The 20,675-nt window shown below is 43.2% G+C and overlaps 1 protein-coding gene across 13 annotated transcripts in view; it reads left to right on the top strand.

Annotated features, from left to right (window-relative positions):
• The window catches only part of PDE4DIP (phosphodiesterase 4D interacting protein), a 336,964-nt gene that overhangs the window by 66,623 nt on the left and 249,666 nt on the right, over positions 1-20,675 (top strand). For 7 of the 13 annotated variants that reach the window (XM_087891185.1, XM_087891183.1, XM_087891181.1 and 4 more), the window contains exon 1: positions 16,592-18,006. The exons of the other annotated variants lie outside the window; for them this stretch is intronic. In XM_087891185.1, coding sequence (XP_087747311.1) covers positions 16,924-18,006 — 1,083 coding nt within the window. In that variant the 5' untranslated portion in view covers positions 16,592-16,923. Of the gene's footprint in view, positions 1-16,591; positions 18,007-20,675 lie in introns of those variants that run through there. 13 annotated transcript variants of the gene reach the window in all.

Raw genomic sequence — 20,675 nt, 5'->3', positions numbered from 1 at the left:
GGATTCCTGGTGCCAGGCAATGGTTATAAATCAGGGTAAAGTTTATACAAAGAGGATCAGGCAAGAAATTGGATACTTAGGATAGATAGGCAAAGAACTAAATGTGACACTCCAAATCCCCTCTCCCCTTCTTCCATGAAGAATGGCAGATACACAGATCTGACAGGAACTGTGAATGTGGGTTTTCAAATACAGGTCTGGGAAGAATATTAAATTATTCAATCTTATTTCTATTCCAATTATGAAGGGAAGAGTGTCAGAGTATATTCATCAACTGGAATAGGACATGGTAACACGGGCTGTTTGGGAGCTGAGACAGACTAGAGCCAGGGTGTGTCTTAGTGTGCAGCTTCTGAGTCTGCGCAGAGAAATTGAAACTAGTCTGCTCTGCTGAAATGAAACTAACTGCTCTTCTGCCTTGTGCTTTGCTTGTAATTGCTACCAGGTTGGAAGAAATCTGCTGTTGGTATTGTAAATTTACTTCATGTATTATTATGTATATAAAGTCTACCTATGTGTGCTTTCTGGATTTGATTTTGCATCAAACTCTGATAATGCATATGCATCCCTGTGCATGCACCCCATCCCCCACACATATGTGCATGCCTGCACATGTGCCCCATGGCATGTATGGCAGAGACCCGAAGACCAGTTGGCTGGTGGGAGGCACGTGTGCATGTGTGGAGCTGAGCTGGGGTGATAGCTCGCATGCCCACAGAGAGGGCTGTGCATGCCACCTCTGGCACGCATGCCATAGGTTTGCCACCACTGGTGTAGGGTCTTCTGCTTGAGCAGGGGATTGAACTAGAAGTCTTCCAAGGACCTTTCCAACTCTGTTATTCTATGACTAATCTCTTTTTTAAAAAAATAAATTTTATTAATTTTTCCAAGTTAAAATCAACATAAGACAAAAACATTGATTATACATAAAAACAAAAACCATACATTCCCCTCCCTTCCTCCCCCATTCATAACACTAAACATACAAACACATCTATCCCGGCAGATAATATTCCTGCCCTCATTAATAAATAATTATGCCCACAACACAGAATAAAGTAAATAATCTCCAAATATGGTTTTCATACAATTATCTTTCAATCTAGAAAAATATATCTCTCCTCATATTGACTTAGGCCCTCACTTCATCTCAATCCTTTTATTCAACCACCGATACCAACTGTCCCAACTTTGAAAAAATTCAGAATCCTCTTTTTCTTTCAACCTATACTTCATTCTATCCGCCTCAGCGCACTCTAATACTTTATTTATAATTTGGGCACTAGCCAGTATCTCTTTTTCTTTCCACTGTTGGGCGAACGCTATTCTAGCTGCGACTAAAATATGTAGAGTGAGATACCATTTTTTCTTACTCAGCCCCACCTAGTAAATATATCTCAGGTTTCCATCGGAGGTCCACATTAGTAATTTCCTTAATCCAATTCCTAATCCTTCTCCAATACTTCTTTGCCATTATACAAGTCCACCATTGATGGAAATACGTACCTCTGGTTTTCCCACATTTCCAACATAAATGTACCCGGAAACATTTTAGCAATTCTTGCTGGTGGGAGGTGCCACCTATACAATATTTTATATGCATTTTCCTTGAAAGACATTGCCGTAGTCATTTTAATATTTTCCCCCCACATTTGTTGCCATTTTTCTAAAGGAATCGAGTACCCAAAATTCCTTCCCCAGGCAATCATATCTTTTACAACCTCCTCTCCTATCATTTGCTCAAGCAATTGTGCATACATTTTCGTTATGTATTTATGGTCCTCTCCCAATAATATTTTATCAAAGCTCTGTTCCATCACATATATCCCATAATTATCTCTATCTCTCCTGTAACGAGTTTGAACTGTAGCATAGGTCCACCAATCTAGCCTGATTCCTTTGTCAGCCAAATCTCCCCTAGATCTTAACAGACATATCTGTTGGATATGTCGTCGCTTCTATTGCTGAGAACCAGGTTGGAAATTTAGCATAGAATTTTCCTCTAAATATATCCCAGGTTTCCAGCAATATTCGCCTTAGATAATGTCTCTTAAAATACTTATATTGTTGCAGTTTCTCTCTCCATAGCAGTGCATGCCAGCTGTGTTGTAGGTCGTGCCCTTCTAAGTCTAATAAAGACCTCCTCTTCAATAACACCCAATCCTTCATCCAGGCCAGCAGTGAAGCTCGATAATATAGTTCCCAGCAGGGGAGGCCGAAGCCCCCCCTCTCTCTATGTTCTTGTAGCATTTTGAGCTTCACCCTAGGCCTTTTCCCCTGCCAAATAAATTTCAACACGACTTGATCCAGACCTTTAAAAAACCTTTTATCTAGTCTCGCCGGAGCTGACTGAAATAAAAATAGCCATTTAGGCAAAACATGTGTCTTAATTACTGCTATCCGTCCCATCAAAGACAATTGTAAATTTTTCCACTTCTCCAGGTCTCTTGCAGTCTGATCATATAATTTAACAAAATTATCTTCCTTAACTATAGAGCACCGGGCTGTTAGCCAAATTCCTAGATGTTTAATTTTATTTACAATTTGAACATCCAATCTAGATTCTAATATATCCTTCTGCATCTTTGGAATATTTTTGACCAATATCTTGGTTTTATCCTTATTCATTTTTAACCCAGCCTCTCTACCATATTTTTCTATCATCTCTATCAACTCTGGGCCCAACTCTAGAGGGTCTTCTAGAATGAAGATAAGGTCGTCTGCGAATGCCTGTATTTTAAATTCTTGCCTTCGTACTTTAAGTCCTTTAATTGCTGGGTTATTCCTAATTTCCCTGAGAAGAGGTTCCAGTGTCAGAATAAATAAAAGCGGGGAAAGCGGGCAACCTTGTCTTGTACCCCTACTGATTATAACCTCCTTTGTTTTTTCTCCATTAACTAAAATCCATGCCACCTGGGAAGAGTAAATTGTTTGTATCGCCTGTGTAAACTTTTCGCCAAATTCCATTTTACGAAGCTGGGATAACATAAATTCCCAACTCACACTGTCAAATGCTTTATAAGCATCTAAAAAGAGAAGTGCCATCTGTTTGTCCAAATGGTGTTCATAATACTCAAGAGCATTTAATACTACTCTCAGATTATCTCTCAACAATCTATGCGGTAAAAAACCATTCTGGTCTCTATGTATGAACTGATTTAAAAAAACCTGTAGTCTTTTTGCTAAGATGGATGCAAACAATTTATAATCAGCATTGAGCAAGGTTATTGGTCTATAATTCTTAATACAGGTCGTATCGGCACCTTCCTTAGGAAGGAGAGAGATATACGTCTCTTCCCAAGACTTTGGTATTCATCCATCATTCAGCACTTCATTAAAGACATCGCGCAAGTAGGTCCCGATCACTTCCCAAATTACGTTATACACCTCTACGGGCAGTCCATCTGTTCCAGGGGTTTTGCCACTCTTCTGTTTTTTCAGACTTTCCTCTATTTCCCCCTCTGAGATATTTCTGTTTAGCATATCTCTTATCTGATCTGGTATCCCTGGCAAATTCTCTAGTAAACTGAATTGCTTTCGACTGATGTCTTCTCTTTTATATAACTCCTGAAAAAATTCATACGCCACTTCTTTTTTTTCCCCACTGGTCACTAAATGACCCGATTTATCCCTTAACCATTTAATCTTTCTGTTTTCTAGTTCCTTTTTCAATCTGCTTGACAACCATCTTCCCGCTTTATTGGCATATTCAAAATAATTTTGCTTTCCTCTCCGGATTTTTTGCACTAACTCAGCTTGGTCCAATAAATTCATATGGTGCCTTGCCAATCCTCTTGCTTCTTTCGCTATCTTATCTGTCGATTCCTTTTGTAATCTCATTTCCCATTTCTCCAACTAGTCTCTTCTGCTTATCCTCCTTCCATTTTTTGGCCATATATTTAATCACAACCCCTCTCACCACTGCCTTAGCCATGTCCCATATTATTTGTAAAGATGTATCCTCTCGTCTAATTTCCTAGAAGAAAAGAGCCAGCTCCCATTTTAACAACTCCACAAAATCCTTATCCTTGCACAATTCTGCCCTCATCATTCATCGTCTTCTGTTGTGCTCTCCTTTCCAGGCAAGCATTAAAGGGTTGTGATCTGCCCAATCATTCCCTAAAATTTCAACCTCCCGTACCATTTCTCCTAATTCCAACAACATCCATATCATATCAATGCGGGACCATGATTTATGCCTGGGAGAGAAAAAGGTAAACTGTTCCCTTGTTGGATAAAAGTTCCACCACATATCCTGTAGTCCAAATTCTTCTCTTAATTGATTCCAAATTGCCGGCAACGTCTTCCTACCTTTCTTTTTCACTCCTCCCCCCTTCTCCAGATTTATAATCCTTCTCTCTATCCATTATAGCATTAAAATCCCCCATAATACAAATATGTTCATACTCTAATTCTACCAATTTTTTATATACCCTTTTATAGAACTTCCTTTGATTACTATTAGGGGCGTAAATACCCACCAGCAAGATATGTCTACCATACATTGTTACTTCGACCATTAACAATCATCCCTCTTCATCTGAGTATATCTTTTTAGATTCTATATAAGTTTGAACATAAATTGCCACACCCCGCTTCTTTTGGTCCGCCAGAGATACGTATAACTCACCCAATCGTGAACATCTTAATATATCCATGTGTTTCTTCCTAATGTGGACCTCCTGGAGACATATTATACCAGTTTTTAATTTTTGTAATTTTGAAAAGATCCTATTTCGTTTTATTGGAACATTTAGTCCACTAATATTAATCGAAATCAAATTTCCAATCTTCTCCATATCCTCACTTCGCTGTGGCTTTCGCCTTAGTTGTTTGTCTTGTTTCTCATTGGGTTCCTGGGATTTCATCTTCACTTATATCACTCTTTCCTCCTTTCGTTGTCTCTTTCAGTTTCCCACCCTTTTCCGTTCTATCACTCTTCTGGTTCTCGCAATTCTTTTGTTCCAGTTCTTCTTTACTACCGGGTTTGCTTGCATTAAACTGGTTTTCATAAAAATCGTGTGCTTCTCGAAGGTTCTCAATCTTCACTCTTTTTTCCTGCCACGTCATCATCAATCCCTCTGGGATTCTATGACTAATCTCATATAACCATCTGATAGGCTCTCCCTGGGATCCCCAAGGCTGGTGAAAAAACATTTTTAAAGGGCTTTCCTGAAGGCTAACAGAGATGGCACTATGACAGAACCCACAGCAGTCTGATGTGGTGGGACAGGTAAATATAATCAGGAAGAGATGGTCCCTCAAATAACCAAAGACCACCAGTAATGCCCTGAACACTCAGCCAACATTTTATATATTTTGTTAATTTAAGATCCAACACAAAACAATGAATGCAGATGAGAGTTTTCATCAGCATTCATCAGCATCATTTACCAATTATTTAGCATTTCCCAGATAGAAGGTTTCATTACAGCCAAGCAGGTGCATTTTAACATCTATTGCTATGACAGATAGATATACCCGTGTATATTTGAAGCATTTAAAAGCAACACTGGTTAAGGACTACTTCTATTAACATTACAACAGCAAAACAAAATAAACCACTATTATAATTTTATAAGGTTCTGCAAACAGTATCAGCACTTAACTCATACACTACTGTGTTTTCCCGACAATAAGACCCGGTCTTATTTTCTTGTGGGCTCCAAAATAAGCACTACATCTTATTTTCGGGGATGTCTTGTTTTTTTTCATGTACAGGAGGTAGTGATGGGAGTACGAGTGCTACTACCACTGGGCTGGCCCTCTCCATCCCACCATCTGCTTGCACGCAGTCACAAGGGCCAAGGTTTCGGCACACCCCAGCCTCTGCCTGCCCTGCCTGCTGGCCCTGCTGGGACACTGGAGCTTGGGTCTTGCTCAGACTGTTGCTATGATGAGGCAGAAGGCTGTGCAACACATCAGGATCACCTCCCGCCATGCCTCTGCCCAGCTGCTGGGCCTGCTGCACCTGCGTCTGCTGGCTTCATGCAGGGTTCTTCATCCTCGTGGCCACTCTGCTTTTGGCCACCCTTGGCACGGGGCAAGTCGCCCAGATCTATGAACTCCGGAGCACCTCCCCCAACTGCCAGCCTGCCAGGGCCCTTTCACCATCAGTTATTGGTGGAACTACGCCACCTCACCTGCCATTACCTTCAGGCTCTGCCTCTCCCCTGCCCTGCACAGCTTTGGCAGGCAGGAGCTCTGTGGTGGCCATGCAGTGGGATGGAGGAGGGAGGGGGAGATTGCCCCTTCTTCTTTTATACCCTAAAACCCCAACTTCCCTGGCCACCCAGCCCCCAGCCTGTACCCCTATGCTGGAAAGGGATGCCTTGCATTGCACAATGTGCTGTGCAATGCAAGCCATGCAAAGCAACCCACCCCGACCTCTTGGCTCCAGGGATGATCCTGGACAGGGGGCAATGCTCTGCCACAGCTTCAGAGCAAACCTCCACCTTCCCTGTGCAGGATTGCAAGGCTGGAGGCCTCTGCAGCCTCCACTGACCAACCTCTATCCTGTACTGCTGCTGCTGGCCTTGCGGGCCATGACCCTCCTGGCCATGCTGCTCTTGGCTGGGCTGCTTCTGCACTGTCCCCGGAGCTTGCCGCAGCCTCCCACCATCCCCGGAGCTCGAATGGCTGGCTTCGCTGCTGGCATGACTCCATCCCAGGTGGCGGCACTGGCTGTGGCCTAGCTAGCTGCCCCCCCACTGTCCCAGGGCTCGCCTGGCTGGCACAGCTCTGGTGGTGGTGGCACGGCTGAGGCCTAACTAGCTGTCCCCCCACTGTCTCCGGGCTTGCCTGGCTAGCTTTGCTGCTGGCGCCATGGCTCTATCACATGCGGCGCTTGTGACCTAGCTAGCTAGCTGGCCCCTCTGGCCCCAGCCTTCAGCGCTGCTTCCTGGAGCTTCCCAGTGCTTCCTGATGCTTCTCGCCCCTTCCCAGAGCTTCTGACTGTTCCCAGCACTTCCCGCTCTTACCGAAGCTTCCTGCATTTCCCAGAGCTTCCTGGATCTTCCCGCTTGCTTCTGAATGCCGGCCAAGAAGCCGCATGGCCGTGTTGGCTGGGAGAACACTCTCCCCCCTGGCTGGGAGGCTGCAGGGCCACGTAAGCCAGGAAGAGGCTCACCGGCCTGGCCATAAAGCTGCATGGCCATGCTGGTTGGAAGGACACTTGCCCCAAGCGACGCTGCTCACCTGCCTGGCTAGTGTCAGAAGAGAGGAAGGCAGAAATGTTTGGCCAAGTCTTCTCCTCCTTCTCGGCCTCAAACATACACACAGAGCAAACATGCACAGTCACACACACTTCACGACGCCGGGACCTTCTGAGAGGAGATGGTGCGTGCACACGCACCATCTCCTCTCAGAAAGTCCTGGTGCCATGAGGTGTGTGTGTGTGTTTGCTCACACACATTAATGCTGAGAAAGCGGAGAAGACTTGGCGAACTTTGGAAGAACTTTGCCCAAGACTACATACCCCTGTCGCCCCCGCCACCACTACTTTTGCTCTCAGTTTCTCGGCTTCTCGATCTTCAAGAGCTGGAAGACATTTCATTAGATTGCCAACAAACTCATCGTTGGGAGAGGTGTAGTCCCTAAATACACGAGAAGTCTTGGGCAAAATTATCTGACTTTTAAAATGTATCCACACAGTCTCTGCCTCCCTTCACACTCCTTGCGCACGCTGGGAGCGCCGAACCAAAGTGGGAAAGCATGCACAGGAGCAAGAGCACACGAAGTTGGCCGCTATGGGGCAAGCGTCTTGGCTTCTCCTCTTGCTCCTCACGGTCGATTGAGCCTTTACTTGGGCAGCCCCAATGGCTGCAGAAGCACCCGCAGCAGCAACAAGCAGTGCCGCAACAATGAGGTACAGTAAGATTTGGTGGTGCAGAAATTGTTCCATAAAAAAATAGTGTATCTCTGAGGGTCTTCTGGCAAAAAACCCAATAACACTCCAAAACAAAACCCAGGCTTGCAGCAACAGTTTGAAGCTTATTAAGGAGGACCGCTCCTCTGCCTCAGCCATGCGTTTTCCAGTCTGGGCTGCTCGGCAGGCAGGCTTTTGTTTTGTCAGCCCAAGGGCAGTGGGGAGGGGGAGGTACATAGGAAATCACCCTGTCTCTGCAGCATTGGTCATCTGACTGAGTGGACGTGGCCAACTCGATGTCACTCACAGCAAAGTGCCACCCCACCTTGCCGTGAGTGACGTCGAGTTGGCCACGCCAACTCAGTCACATGACCCCACCAAGCCATGCCCACCAAGCCACGCACACCAAGCTATGCCCACAGAACTGGTAGTAAAAAAAATTAATCCCACCACTGGTCCATTGTGATTTCCTCCAAAGGTCTCATTGGCTCTGCCACCTGTTGCAGCAACCCAGGGTGGGGTGGGGTCTTCCTGGTCTCCTTTTCATAGTGGCACAGATGGTGCAGCTTTTTACATAACTGTCTACATCTTTTTTCATGCCAGGCCACCAGAATTGTCTCCTCACTAGGTGTAAGGTTGTTAGGAACCCAAAGTGGCCCGCTGATTTGACATCATGGCTTCTCCGAAGGATTGAGGTGTGTAGGGACTTGGGAATGTAGAGTTTCACCCCCTTCCATGCTAGGTCCTCCCTTTTTGTCAAGATGTGTTGGTTGTCACCAGGGGTCTGCTTCCAGTTCAGTTTTGAGTTTCGAGGTTAAATCACTTGTGAGTCGGTCTTGCCAGTTGTGGTGTTGTTGGCAGGTGGTCACTTGGGCCACGATTTGGGTAAGGGGGATGATGGCGTCTACTACCTCCTCCCACTCACATTTGTATTGGGGCATGTGGGAGAGGGCGTCAGCTAGGAAATTCCTTCCCCCTGGAATGTGTTTTAGCATGAACTTAAATTGGTTGAAGTATTGAGCCTAACGGACTTGTTTGGGCGATAGTTTCTGTGGGGTCCTAAGGGCCTCCAGATTCTTAAGGTCAGTCCAGACTTCAAATGGTTTCTCCCTCCCCCTTCCAAAAGGTGGTGCCAGTTTAGTAGTGCCCATCTTACCACAAAAGCTTCCTTCTCCTACACTGCCCACTGTCTTTTTGTGTCAGTGAGTTTATGGGAGGTATAGGCACAAGGCTGTAGTTTTCCCTGGCAATTTCTTTGGAATAAAACGGCTCCTACCACCCGGACTTTTCGTCGGGCCCTAAAAACTTACTTTTTTCAGTTAGCCGGTCTGTCTTGATTTTAGGGTTGGTTTTAAAATTTTGATACTGATTTTAAATTGACAAGTTTTAAATTATGGGCCAAATTTATTAATTATTTTAAATCTATTTTTAATTGCAATGTTATGTATAAATGTTTTTATTTTGGCTGTTCACCGCCCTGAGTCCGAAAGGAGAAGGGTGGTATAGAAGTTTGAATAATAAATAAATAAATAAAGTTTGAATAATAAAATGTCGCTGGCATCAGCTTGGATGACGAAGGGTTCTTTGGGGTCAGGATGTTTCAGTACAGGTTCTTTTGCAAACAGCTTTTTTAGCGTTTTGAATGCCTCTTGGCAAGTGAGGTCCCACTATAGGGGTTCCCAGGACGGGGCTTCATCCCTGGACTCCCTGTTTTTAGAAGGTCTGTCATGGGTTTGTCAATTTTCAAAAAAGAGGGGATGAATTGCCTGTAGAAGTTTGCGAATCCCAGGAAACTTTGTAGTTGTCTGCAGGTGCAAGGGGGCTGCCACTCTAAGACGGCTTGTATTTTGGCTGGGTCCATCTCTATCCCCTTGTTTGACACTCGGTAGCCCAGGTAGTCTAGCTGTGAGCGATGAAATTCACATTTTGACAGCTTGACGTACAAGTTTGCCACCAAATGCTTTTCAAGTACCTGGCGGACTAGGAGTATGTGGTCCTCTATGGTCTCAGTAAAGATGAGGATGTCAAGGTAGACAAGGACCCCCTTGTAGAGGTGCTCATGCAGTACTTCATTTATCAATTGCATAAAAACTGCTGGGGGGCCCTGCAGCGCAAAGGCATTACTTTAAATTAGAAGCTTCCTAGGGGGCAGTTGAAAGCTATTTTCCATTTGTCTCCCTCTCTGATTTGGACTTGCTAATATGTTTCTTTGAGGTCTAGTTTAGTGAAGACCTTGCCTTTGGCTAAGTGGGACAGCATGTCCTTCATGAGGGGGAGGGGTTATAAATTGTGCATGCACACACAATTTATTCCACGGAACTCCACACATAATCTCAAATTATTCTGGAATCAGAGCCTGATTCCGGAAGCAGTCCAGGGATGCACGGAGGTTGGCAAAGTGGACGCTGCGTGGAATGCGTAAAGGAAGGCGGCTCGCTGCTTAGCTTGTGCTAGCTGCCTCTTCTCCAGACGTCCCTGTCTGTGTTGTGGTGACAGCGTGCATGCCCACAGAGAGGGCTCGACGTGCCACCTCTGGCACAGGTGCCATAGGTTCGCCACCAAGGTGGTAGATCGTGTGACAATTATGTTAAACTTTTCAGTGTTTATTTTTCCACTGGCAACTTAACAGCATTTTTTTATCATCTAAGGCAGCAGTCCCCAACCTTTCCAGCTCTGCAGATTTATGGTGGTGGTGGTGGTGGCAGCAGCAGCAGTGGGGGCAGAGGCAGGGAAGGAAGAAGGGATGGTTCTGTGCAAGCGATGGGAGTGTGTGCTTGTGCACAAAGTTCCATTTGTGTAAGCAAGGGGGTGCATGCACCTGCTATTTGCACAAATGGATTTTTGCCTGCTCACCCAATGGGTGAGGCCATTTCCAATAGGCCACGGCCCAGGAGTTGGAGACTCCTGATCTAAGCATTGTATGCTTAGGCATTATATCACTTCCATGATGGCTAGCTGATTTTATATAAAATGATCTAAGTCATAGAGGGGAAATGCCCTTTTTAAAATCATTACTGTAAATGTACCAGGTAAGCAATTTGGTCTTAGGAATTAGGGACAGATGTAGAGGATTTAGATGCAGGAATGACATGGAGAGACAAAGAAATGCTGTTGTCAGAACTAGTATTCCTCTAGTTCTGGATATGTATAAGATTCCAATCCAGTTTATATTAGAAAAAAAGAGAGAAGTAGATCCAAGCAGAGACACTGTCTTTGTGAGGATGATAAATTTACAGTCGTTCTCAATTTACAACAGTTCATTTAGTGACTATTCAAAGTTATAATGGCACTGAAAAAAGTGACTTATGACCATTTTTCACACTTACAACTGTTGCAGCATCCCCATGGTCACATGATTTACATTCAGATGCTTGACAATGACTCACATTTATGACAGTTGCAGTGTCCCAGAATCATGTGATCCCCTTTTATGACCTTCTGACAAGCAAAGTCAATGGGGAAATTAGATTCACTTAACAACCATATTACTAATTTAAGAACTACATTCACTTAACAAATGTGACAAGAAAAGTCGTAAAAAGCAGCAAACTTACTTAACAAATTTCTCATTTAACAACATAAATTTTGGGCTCAGTTGTGGTTGTAAGTTGTGGACTACCTATACTGATTTTATTTATTTATATTTCACATTTCTGGATCACCAATCTCCCTCAAATGTTTAACTATGTGATTTTGAGAACTGATTGAAATGAGTTCATAAAAAGAAAACAAATCAGTTTTCTCTACTCTGCATTCATTAAAAAAAATCATAGGTTTGGAAGGGATCTTGAAGATCCAGGGTAGGTGTCCACAGGCAAATGATTGCCTAACCTTTGCTTGAAAACCTCCAGAGATGAAGCCTGCATAAATTTAAGAGTTTCCTTACATAGCTCTCTATCATGAAATTCTTATTTATTTGTTAAATTTTTATGCTGCCCATCTCCCCTACAATAATAAATGGCTCTTGGCCAGTGGTGGGATTCAATTTTTTTAACAACAGGTTCTGTGGGCGTGGCTTAGTTGGGGGTGTGGCTTGGCAATCATGTGACTGGGTGGGCATGGCTAGCTGGTCACGTGACTGTGTGGGCGTGGCTAGCTCATCATGTGACCGGGTGGGCGTGGCTATGTGCATAGGGACTACTCAGAGGGCTGAAAAAAGTCATTTCTGACTGGGCCTCGCACTTTTGACCGGTCCTCACACTTATGACCATCCTCACATTTATGCCCGTGCAGCTTTCTTAACAACCATGTCACTCATTTCACAACTGCTTCTCTTCACCATGGTGACAAGATAGGGCAAAAACGTAAAACGTGAGGACAGTCGTAAGTTCGAGGACTGGTCAAAAGTGCGAGGACCAGTCAAAAATAACTTTTTCAGCCCTCTGAGTCGTCCATATGCACAAAAGGACTACCCAGAGGGCTGAAAAAAGTGATTTCTGACAGGTCCTCGTACTTTTGACCGGTCTTCGCACTTATGACTGGTCATCATTTATGCCCATTGTAGCATTCTTAACAACAGTGTCACTCATTTCACAACTGCTTCTCTTCACCATGGTGACAAGATAGGGCAAAAATGTAAAATGTGAGGACAGTCGTAAGTTCGAGGACTGGTCAAAAGTGCGAGGACCAGTCAGAAATAACTTTTTCAGCCCTCTGAGTAGTCCATATGCATAAAAGGATACAGCAATAGAGAGGGATGAAGGAAGGGAAGGGAAATTAGAGTAGGAGGGAGGGTAAGAGAGGGAGGAAGAGAGGAGGAGAAGGAGAAAGGAAGAGGAAGTAGGGAGGAGAAGAAGAGGGGGAGGAAGAGAAAGTAAGAAGGAAAGAAAAGAGAGAGGTGGTAGGTTTGAGGAGAAAGATTGCTGTACAATAAAAAAGATGAAAGGGAAGAAAGCCAACCCCAAACAAATATGAAGATATTAAGATAAAGAATGAATTGTTAAACTTTAAAGAATAAAAGAGCACAAATATGAATAAATAACAATAATTAGAAACACACATACAACCATACAATGTATTTTCTTTGAACAGAGTATTTGGCCGGTTCACAAATTTAAACAGTGTTTAGTCATTTCAATTAAATTTACAATTTCTATATTTCCTTTTTGCCATATTTATTTCATCTATTTTTGTAAAAAACCAATATTACCTTTCATCCTCATCTCTAATCTTAATCAAATTCAATTTTTCCCTTCTATTGTATATTATACCCCTTCCCATTGTCATCTATTTTTATATCCATCCTCACATTAGTTAATTATGTAATATTAGTTGTTTAATATAAATTCAACATTTTAATATAAATCAATTAGTTATATAACTACCTTTTTTGTATATTAATCAATATGAACATGAATATTCCAATTATTTCCATGCAATCCAATTTCTTACAAATCCATTAATTATATTTACCAATAATAATAAACCAAATAATTTCCCCCATATATTCCTCCAAACCACAACTTAACCATTTCTGCTTTCAGAAATATACAATTAATAGTATCTCAATTATTACAATTCCCTAGTTAAATAGAGCTTTTTTTCTTTTGTGTTTTAAAATCCTGAACTCTCCTCTTTTTCCCTAAATTTCCCATTGTTTGCACCTACCTTTTTTGGTGAGGAAAAAGAAAAGAATTCTGCCTGCCTAATTTTCCAGCAACAGCAAAGCAGTTTCAGTTTCGTGTTTCAGCAGAGCTAAGGGGAAAAAAATCTGCTCCAGGACTCTTTGCAAGGAAGCAGAAGAGCCCTGAGCAAAACAGCTGAGACAAATCAGCTGAGAGCCGGAGGCCAATTAGCCTATGCTGAGCTCCGTGGGCCAATAAAATTACAAAAAAAACACCGAACCGTTTGTTAAATTGCTGGCTCCCCCGCCCTTCGCCCACCACTATTTATTGGCAATAAATAGTGGTGCGGAGGGGCGGGGCAAGCCAGCAATTTAACAAATGGTTCGGCTGCACCACTGGCTATAGGGCGGCCCTATGAAGCCCCGCGGCAAGAATTTGAAGTTTTTTTTTCCTCTAGCCATCGGAGGCAGCAATAGATTGGGAGTGGGCGGGGTAAGCAAACGGCCGGCGATCCAACAGAGCAGAGAGTGAGGGTGAGTGAAGGCGTGGAAGCTGCTTTCTCCATCCTGCTCTCTTGCGTCCGGAGCCGGTGGGGAACCACGTGGCAGCCCACGTGGATCCCAGGCAGCGGAACTCAGGCTAGGGAAGGGGTGGGCAATTGTGGCTCTTTTACAACCTGTGGCCTTCAACTCCCAGAATTCCTGAGACAGCCAAGCTGTCTCAGGAATTCTGGAAGTTGAAGGCCACAGGTTGTAAAAGAGCCACAATTGCCTACCCCTGGCTACGGTAGGCTGGCGCTGTGCGGGCGGGAGGTGGGGCGGGGCGAGGGGCGGGTGAGCCAGCAATTTAACAAACGGTTCGGTGTGCTGCAGGGCCAATAAATTACAAAAAAACACCGAACCGTTTGTTAAATTGCTGGCTCGCTTGCCCCATTTATTGGGAATAAATAGTAGTGCGGAGGGGCGGGGCAAGGGGCAGGGCGAGCCAGCAATCTAACAAAGGGTTCGGCCGAACCCCCTAGAACCCCCAGAATCCCACCACTGCTCTTGGCAGCTTACAAGTTGAAAAACAAGTAAAATGTTGAAACGTTAAAAAATACACTTAATAAAATATTATATGAATCTCACCGGCTCAAGATCAACTCAACCTTCCATCCTGAGAAGGTAAAAAGATGACCCAGATTGTTGGGGAAAATATGCTGACTTTGTAAATCGCTTAGAAAGGGCTGTAAAGCACTGTGAAATGGTACATAAATCTACGTGCTATTGCTACTTATAATTGCTATTAAGCCCCTGGGTGAGATAATCTGTCACATGAATTGAGGTATCTGTAGTACGCTGATGATACCCAATTCTATATTTCCACCCCTAGTGACCCAAGTGATGCTATTATTGCCCTCTCATAGTGCCTGGAGAGTGTGGGAGCCTAGATGGGGAACAACAGGCTTCGACTGAACCCTGGCAAGACCAAATAGCTTTGGTTGCATGGCACCCTGAGATCCATACAGAAAGAGGACTTTGTCATCTTTAATTCTGGATGGGGTTGCACTACCCAGACAGATCTGGTCTGCAAGTTGAGAGTTCTCCTGGACCCGTGAATCCTGTTCAAAGAACAGATGGCAGTCACATCTAGGAGAGCCTTTGCGCAACTTCGGGTTCTGCGCCAGTTGTGGTTTCTTGGATCAGGAGTCCCTGCACTCAGTTATTCAGGTCTTAGTCATCTCAGGACCGGATTACTGCAATGCACTCTACATGGGGCTATTTTTGAAGAGCATTTGGATGCTACTGCTGGTGCAGAGTGCAGTGGTACAGGCACTTGGGGTCCAAGAATTGTCCATGGAACATCATTGCTCCATGAGCGGCATTGGCTGCCTATCTGCTTCCAGGTACAATTCAATGTGTTGGTATCACCTTTAAATCCCTTCATGGGATTTAAGGGTCCAGGATAATTGAGGGGCCGACTCAGCCTACTGGGATTGACCCACCTCACCTGTACCAGCAGAGGAGGCACATTGCAGGCCCCGTCAGCCTAATTATTCCAGTTGGCAGGATCCAGGAGAAGGGCTTCCCTACCATTGCACCTGGCCTGTGGAACATCTTGCCCCATGGTGTGAGGTCAGCCCCAACCTTCCTGACTTTCTGTAAGAGCCTAAAGACCTCCTTCTGCCAGTTAGCTTGGGACTCCAATGGGGGACATCACAGTGGAGGTGACTGATCAATTAATAACAGATTCCACTTCCCCCATCCATCCTGCTTCTGCCCTTCCCATCTTTTAATTGGGTGGTAGTGTTTGGATTTTGTACTAACTTATTTATGTTTTTAGTTTATACAGTTTTTTATGATTGTAAGCCACCCAGAGTTACCCTGAGATAAGATGTGCAGCCTCTAAATTTAATAAACAAGCAAATAAAAACTATATTAAAACTAAATCCTTATTTTGAGTTTGGATCTCCCTCTGCTTCCACTGATTGGTTCTTGTCCTACCCGTGCAAAAATAAGTCCACCCACCCATCCTTTGATAACCCTTCAACTATTGGAAATTTGCTATCATACTCTATCTCCCCTTAGACTTCTCTAACCTGACATACCCAGTTCTTCATAGAATTTAGTGTCCAAGCCCCTCGCGATTTTTGTTACTTTTTTCTGCACTCTTCCCAATTCAGCATCCTTCTTGTATTGTGGTGAGCAGAACCAAGAGATGGGAGGCATATAAATTTAATAAATAAAATAAATTTATTTTAAGCCTCATACATTTTTCTTACAGTCAAACTATCTCAGCCCTTTTTTTTACTTGATCGATCTTGTATTCAGTTCACCTATTCATGTTTGACCCTTTATCTCGGACTCTTTTATCTTGGACTGATAGGACTTATTCAACACAGTAATACAGTAATTAAATTGAAACGAGGTTATAGAACTTTGCTTATCTTTAATCAGCAAATCAAATAGTTTCGGAGTCAGTAAGGAAATTTCTATACGAAAGTACGCTTAATACAATGCCTTGATTTCGGGGAAACCACGCGGTTTTACATAAAAGAAAGGCGCGATTCGAAGCCGGCAGGAAAGAAGTGGATGATGCGGCATCTTTAGCATGTACTATTTATTCGCTTGGCAGGCTAGCAAACTACATTTCCCAAGAATCTTTGCCCGAAATGTGTGCTGCCATTGTCACGGCCATCTTGAAATCTGAACTGCTTTTAAAAAAGATTTGGGGGTTGCAGCGTCTTTCCCACTCTTGCGACAGCCTGGGAAAAAGCGGGTAGTAGCTTGTTGGAAGGATGTGCTTTCGGGTACTGAAGTCGTCAGTAGGTCGACGGCCGATTCGGGCGGAGAGGTGTATGAGATTGAATGGAGGGGCATTTTTGAGCTAGACAGATCTGTGGGGAAGGAATTCTTTGGCTCCTCCCATCTGATGTTAGTGATGTTTCGGTTCAACTAAAACCAACCCAGCTGGGAAATAGCAACCGAGAAGACAAAAGAGGCCCCTGATGAAATGAGGGAATCCTGTCGAATTTGTGGTCGGGAACTTTGTGGCAATCAGAGGCGCTGGATCTTCCACACCGCAACTAAATTGAATTTCCAGATTTTGCTCTCGCATGTTCTGGGCAAGGAGATCTCACGGGATGGCAAAAACGAGTTTATCTGCAGCAAGTGTGCCTTTATGTTGGAGCGCATATATCGCTTTGATACTGTTATTGCGCGCATCGAAGCGCTGTCAATTGAACGGTTGCAGAAGCTGATGCTAGAAAAGGACCGCCTCAAGCTGTGTATCGCCGGAATATACAGGAAGAACAATGACGAGCCCACCGACGAGACGACGGACGTCTCCAGCCTGACGGATCTGCGCTATTCGACTCTCCTCCAAGAAGACTTCGCTTATTCAGGGTTTGAATGCTGGACAGAGCCGGAGGAATGCGTTGGAGATCCACAAGCGTGCCACGCTGCAGAAAGCCGTCCTAGGCGGTGTCGGGGTTGTGCTGTGCTGCGCGTTACTGATGCTGATTATGAGGCAATTTGCAAAATCCCACGGAAGGTGGCAAGAAATCTCTCCTGTGGATCATCCAGGTGTTCTGCCAACGTTTGCAGTGAAGAGTTATTGATATGTGAGCCAGTAATTACTGACTTGCTAAGCGTCAAGACGCCTTTGGATGAAGAAGTAGTGGAAGGGGAAACTCCCGAATTGTCCCTTGAGTCGTTGGATGGAACCGCGATCGCTGATGCATTACATCCAAAAGAGGAGGAATCGGACACAGAGGCAAAGAGAAACGCGATGTGTAACTGTATAAATGGTTGTGGAGCCCAAAGCTTCTCACTTCAGAGCAACAGATTAGAGGTAGCCCTTAATTTGGTGAAAGCTTTTGACTGCAAGCCAGTCCAGAGTCCCAGAGGGAGCAAGTTACCTATTCCTGTAAAATCAAGTTCTCATTGCCAGAACTTCGATAAAAACTCTTCTGGCTTCTCAGATGTGGTGCTGAAATCTCAACCTGGCTTTGCCTTAGCTTTTGCCTTGGAGATGTCTGATCTGCAGGAATTGTGGGAAGACTTATGTATGGATTATATTCCACTTCGAACTAAGGTAGAAGATTATTTCTTCCAATTCTGCCTTTCAGATTCTCAAATATTGTCATTCTGTACTTGTGATTCACTTTTGGCTTGAGATGCAACCTCAGGTTGCTTTCTTCATCCACTACAGTTTACCACTTGCTTTCTTCACCCATTATTGTTAGATTCTGAAAATTGCATGTTCATTTTCTGCTTTTTTTGCTTGAAGTTTTTTCTTTTAGCTTTCAGTTGTGTTTGCTTTGCAAAAGATTAAAAGGAATGTTATTTTCTTTTAAAAAGTCCTTGTAGAGTTGAATTCATTAGTCCAGTTTTGTGCTAGCTATGACCTGATTAGGATATTCACATAAAAATTGGCATGTCTTCTGTGGGGTTTTTTTTTAAGGGAATTGTTATTCTCATAAAAATATATCACTTCAGATTGTCCTCACTGGCATGCTAGATATCATGTGCAAGGAGACTGCATTATGAATTTCATTGACTTTGTTAACAAAATTTTATAAATTTTACTGATACGTTAAGTGGCTATACTTAACAAATAGTACCTCTAACAGCATTTTTAAAAGATTTTTTTTATCCTGCCTATTATTTCTATAAATGTTCTGCCCCAGCTCCGGATTTCCGAGGATATTGACACACACCAACAGTCCTTATCAAATTTATTAAGTAGCAAGAATAAACAAGACCGGCAAAGGTTGGCAACCAGCCCAGAAAACAAGATATGATAAACCCAAATACTCTGATAATAAATATGAGTTGTTCCCAGCAAGAAAACACTAGCTGCATGCAACTTAAATAGGCTAAGGGAGTGGCCAATTATCCTCAAGCCCTATCTCGAGTAGACCTCCTCCTCCTGAGTAGCCACTCCTGCCTTTTGGCAGCCCTGCGTGCTCGAGCATTGAGGAGAGGCTCCTCCACTTCACTCTCTCCACTTGAAGGAACCTCTGGAGGTTCTGAAGGCCCTGGCTGAGTCTCTGCCTCTGGCACCACATCCTCTTCAGCCTCCTCATTGTCCGACGCAAGCGCTGGCTGCGCAGGCTGCTGGCGCGACACCACACCAGCCTCCTCTTCGTCGGGATCAGCCACGATCTGCGCAGGCCGCTGGCGGGCCACAACAATAAACAACTCAAGGTGGTGAACATACATAATATTCTTTCCTCCTCTTGCTTCAAGAGCAACCGCCCTATGAAGCAAGTTGGGCTGAGAGAGGCTGACTGGCCAAAAGTCACTCAGCCAGCTTTCATGCCTATGCTGAGACTGGAACTCACTGTTTGTAATTTCTAACCTGATGTCTTAACCATTAGACCAAACTGGCTTTATATTTATATATCTATTATATCTATATTTATATAGCAATAAATGCTCATTTCAGTTAGCAATAGCAATAGCACTTAGACTTATAGTGCTTTATAACACTCTCAGAATGGTTTGCAGTGTCAGCATATTGTTCCCAACATTCTGGGACCTCATTTCACCAACCTTGGAAGGGTGAGTCAACCTTGAGCCTGTCAGGATATAATTCCAGACTGTGGGCAGAATCTGCAGAACTCCATTCTAATCACTGTGCCACCAGGGCTCGTTACCTTAGAAAGTAGAACTACTGTATAGTAGCTGATTTTTGAATGACAATTGTACTTTCTTTCAGCAATTTTGTTTTCTCCTAGTTTTTTCACATTACAAAGTGAGCTTAAATTAAATTAAGTTAACTGCATGGTAGAAATCCAGAGATAGCATCACACACAGAATTGAGCTTTGCTGAAGATTATCTTCTTGCAACATCTCCAGGAATTGATTCTGTTACAATTAATTCTGGAATTTGTGAAAGAGAAGCTGCTTTCTATAGTTTTAATATTATGTGTGCACAATCTTAAGCATGTATACAGAAATCCTACTGAACTCAATAAGTAAGATTGTAGTCTTGCTTAAAATCATAAAATGTTAGAAAGATCTACTGGACTTAAACTAGTACCTTTTATCTATATTGATACCTAATCTAGGGTAAATTTCTTAAATTTATCCTAAGTACAGAAAAAGAGGCTCAATCATAGGTTAAAAAAATTAATTGTCGAAAAGATAGATTAAATAGACAGGCAGGCAGGCGGGCAGGCTTGTCTTATGACCATATCAAAGAAAATAAAAGTAAAATAAAAGATCTATTTCCAGGATAAAACAGGTTAAAGAAAATACAATAATAAAATACATATATACTAAATACAAAAAATCAACAATCAAATAAATGCATCACCTTTATGTGATACCCTGATCTGTTCAATATAACAGAGTTTTAACTGAACTGTCTCATCTATAGGCTTAGCAATTCTGCTAAAATGTTAGAAGACAAGCTGCATTCCATTAAAAAAAACTAATTTTACTTCTCTCCTATAGAGATACATTGCAGATATCTTAGTGAAAGATGTCTCTGTCTAGGGGTGTGTATACTTTATATTTTGAAATTATTTGCAAATATTGCCTTCAAACGTGTGTAATTGCAGCACCTTCTCTGCTATTTATTAAAGAAGCTGAATGTTTCAGCTTCATGAACCAGAAAAAAGATAATGATCCTTTAAATAATCCTCTTAAATTCAGCAGCTTAAAAAATACAGAGCTTTGTTAATGAATAAATAAATGCTGCACTTTGCTTCTTCCAAGCAGTTTTAGTGAAATGATATAACAACCAAAGGTAAA

Source organism: Pantherophis guttatus, chromosome 3 (assembly GCF_059756535.1).
Source record: "Pantherophis guttatus breed Tessera chromosome 3, ASM5975653v1, whole genome shotgun sequence".
In the NCBI taxonomy this organism is placed as follows: domain Eukaryota; kingdom Metazoa; phylum Chordata; class Lepidosauria; order Squamata; family Colubridae; genus Pantherophis; species Pantherophis guttatus.
Note: the sequence above shows the minus strand (reverse complement) of the source record. Positions and strands in the feature narration are given on the sequence as shown.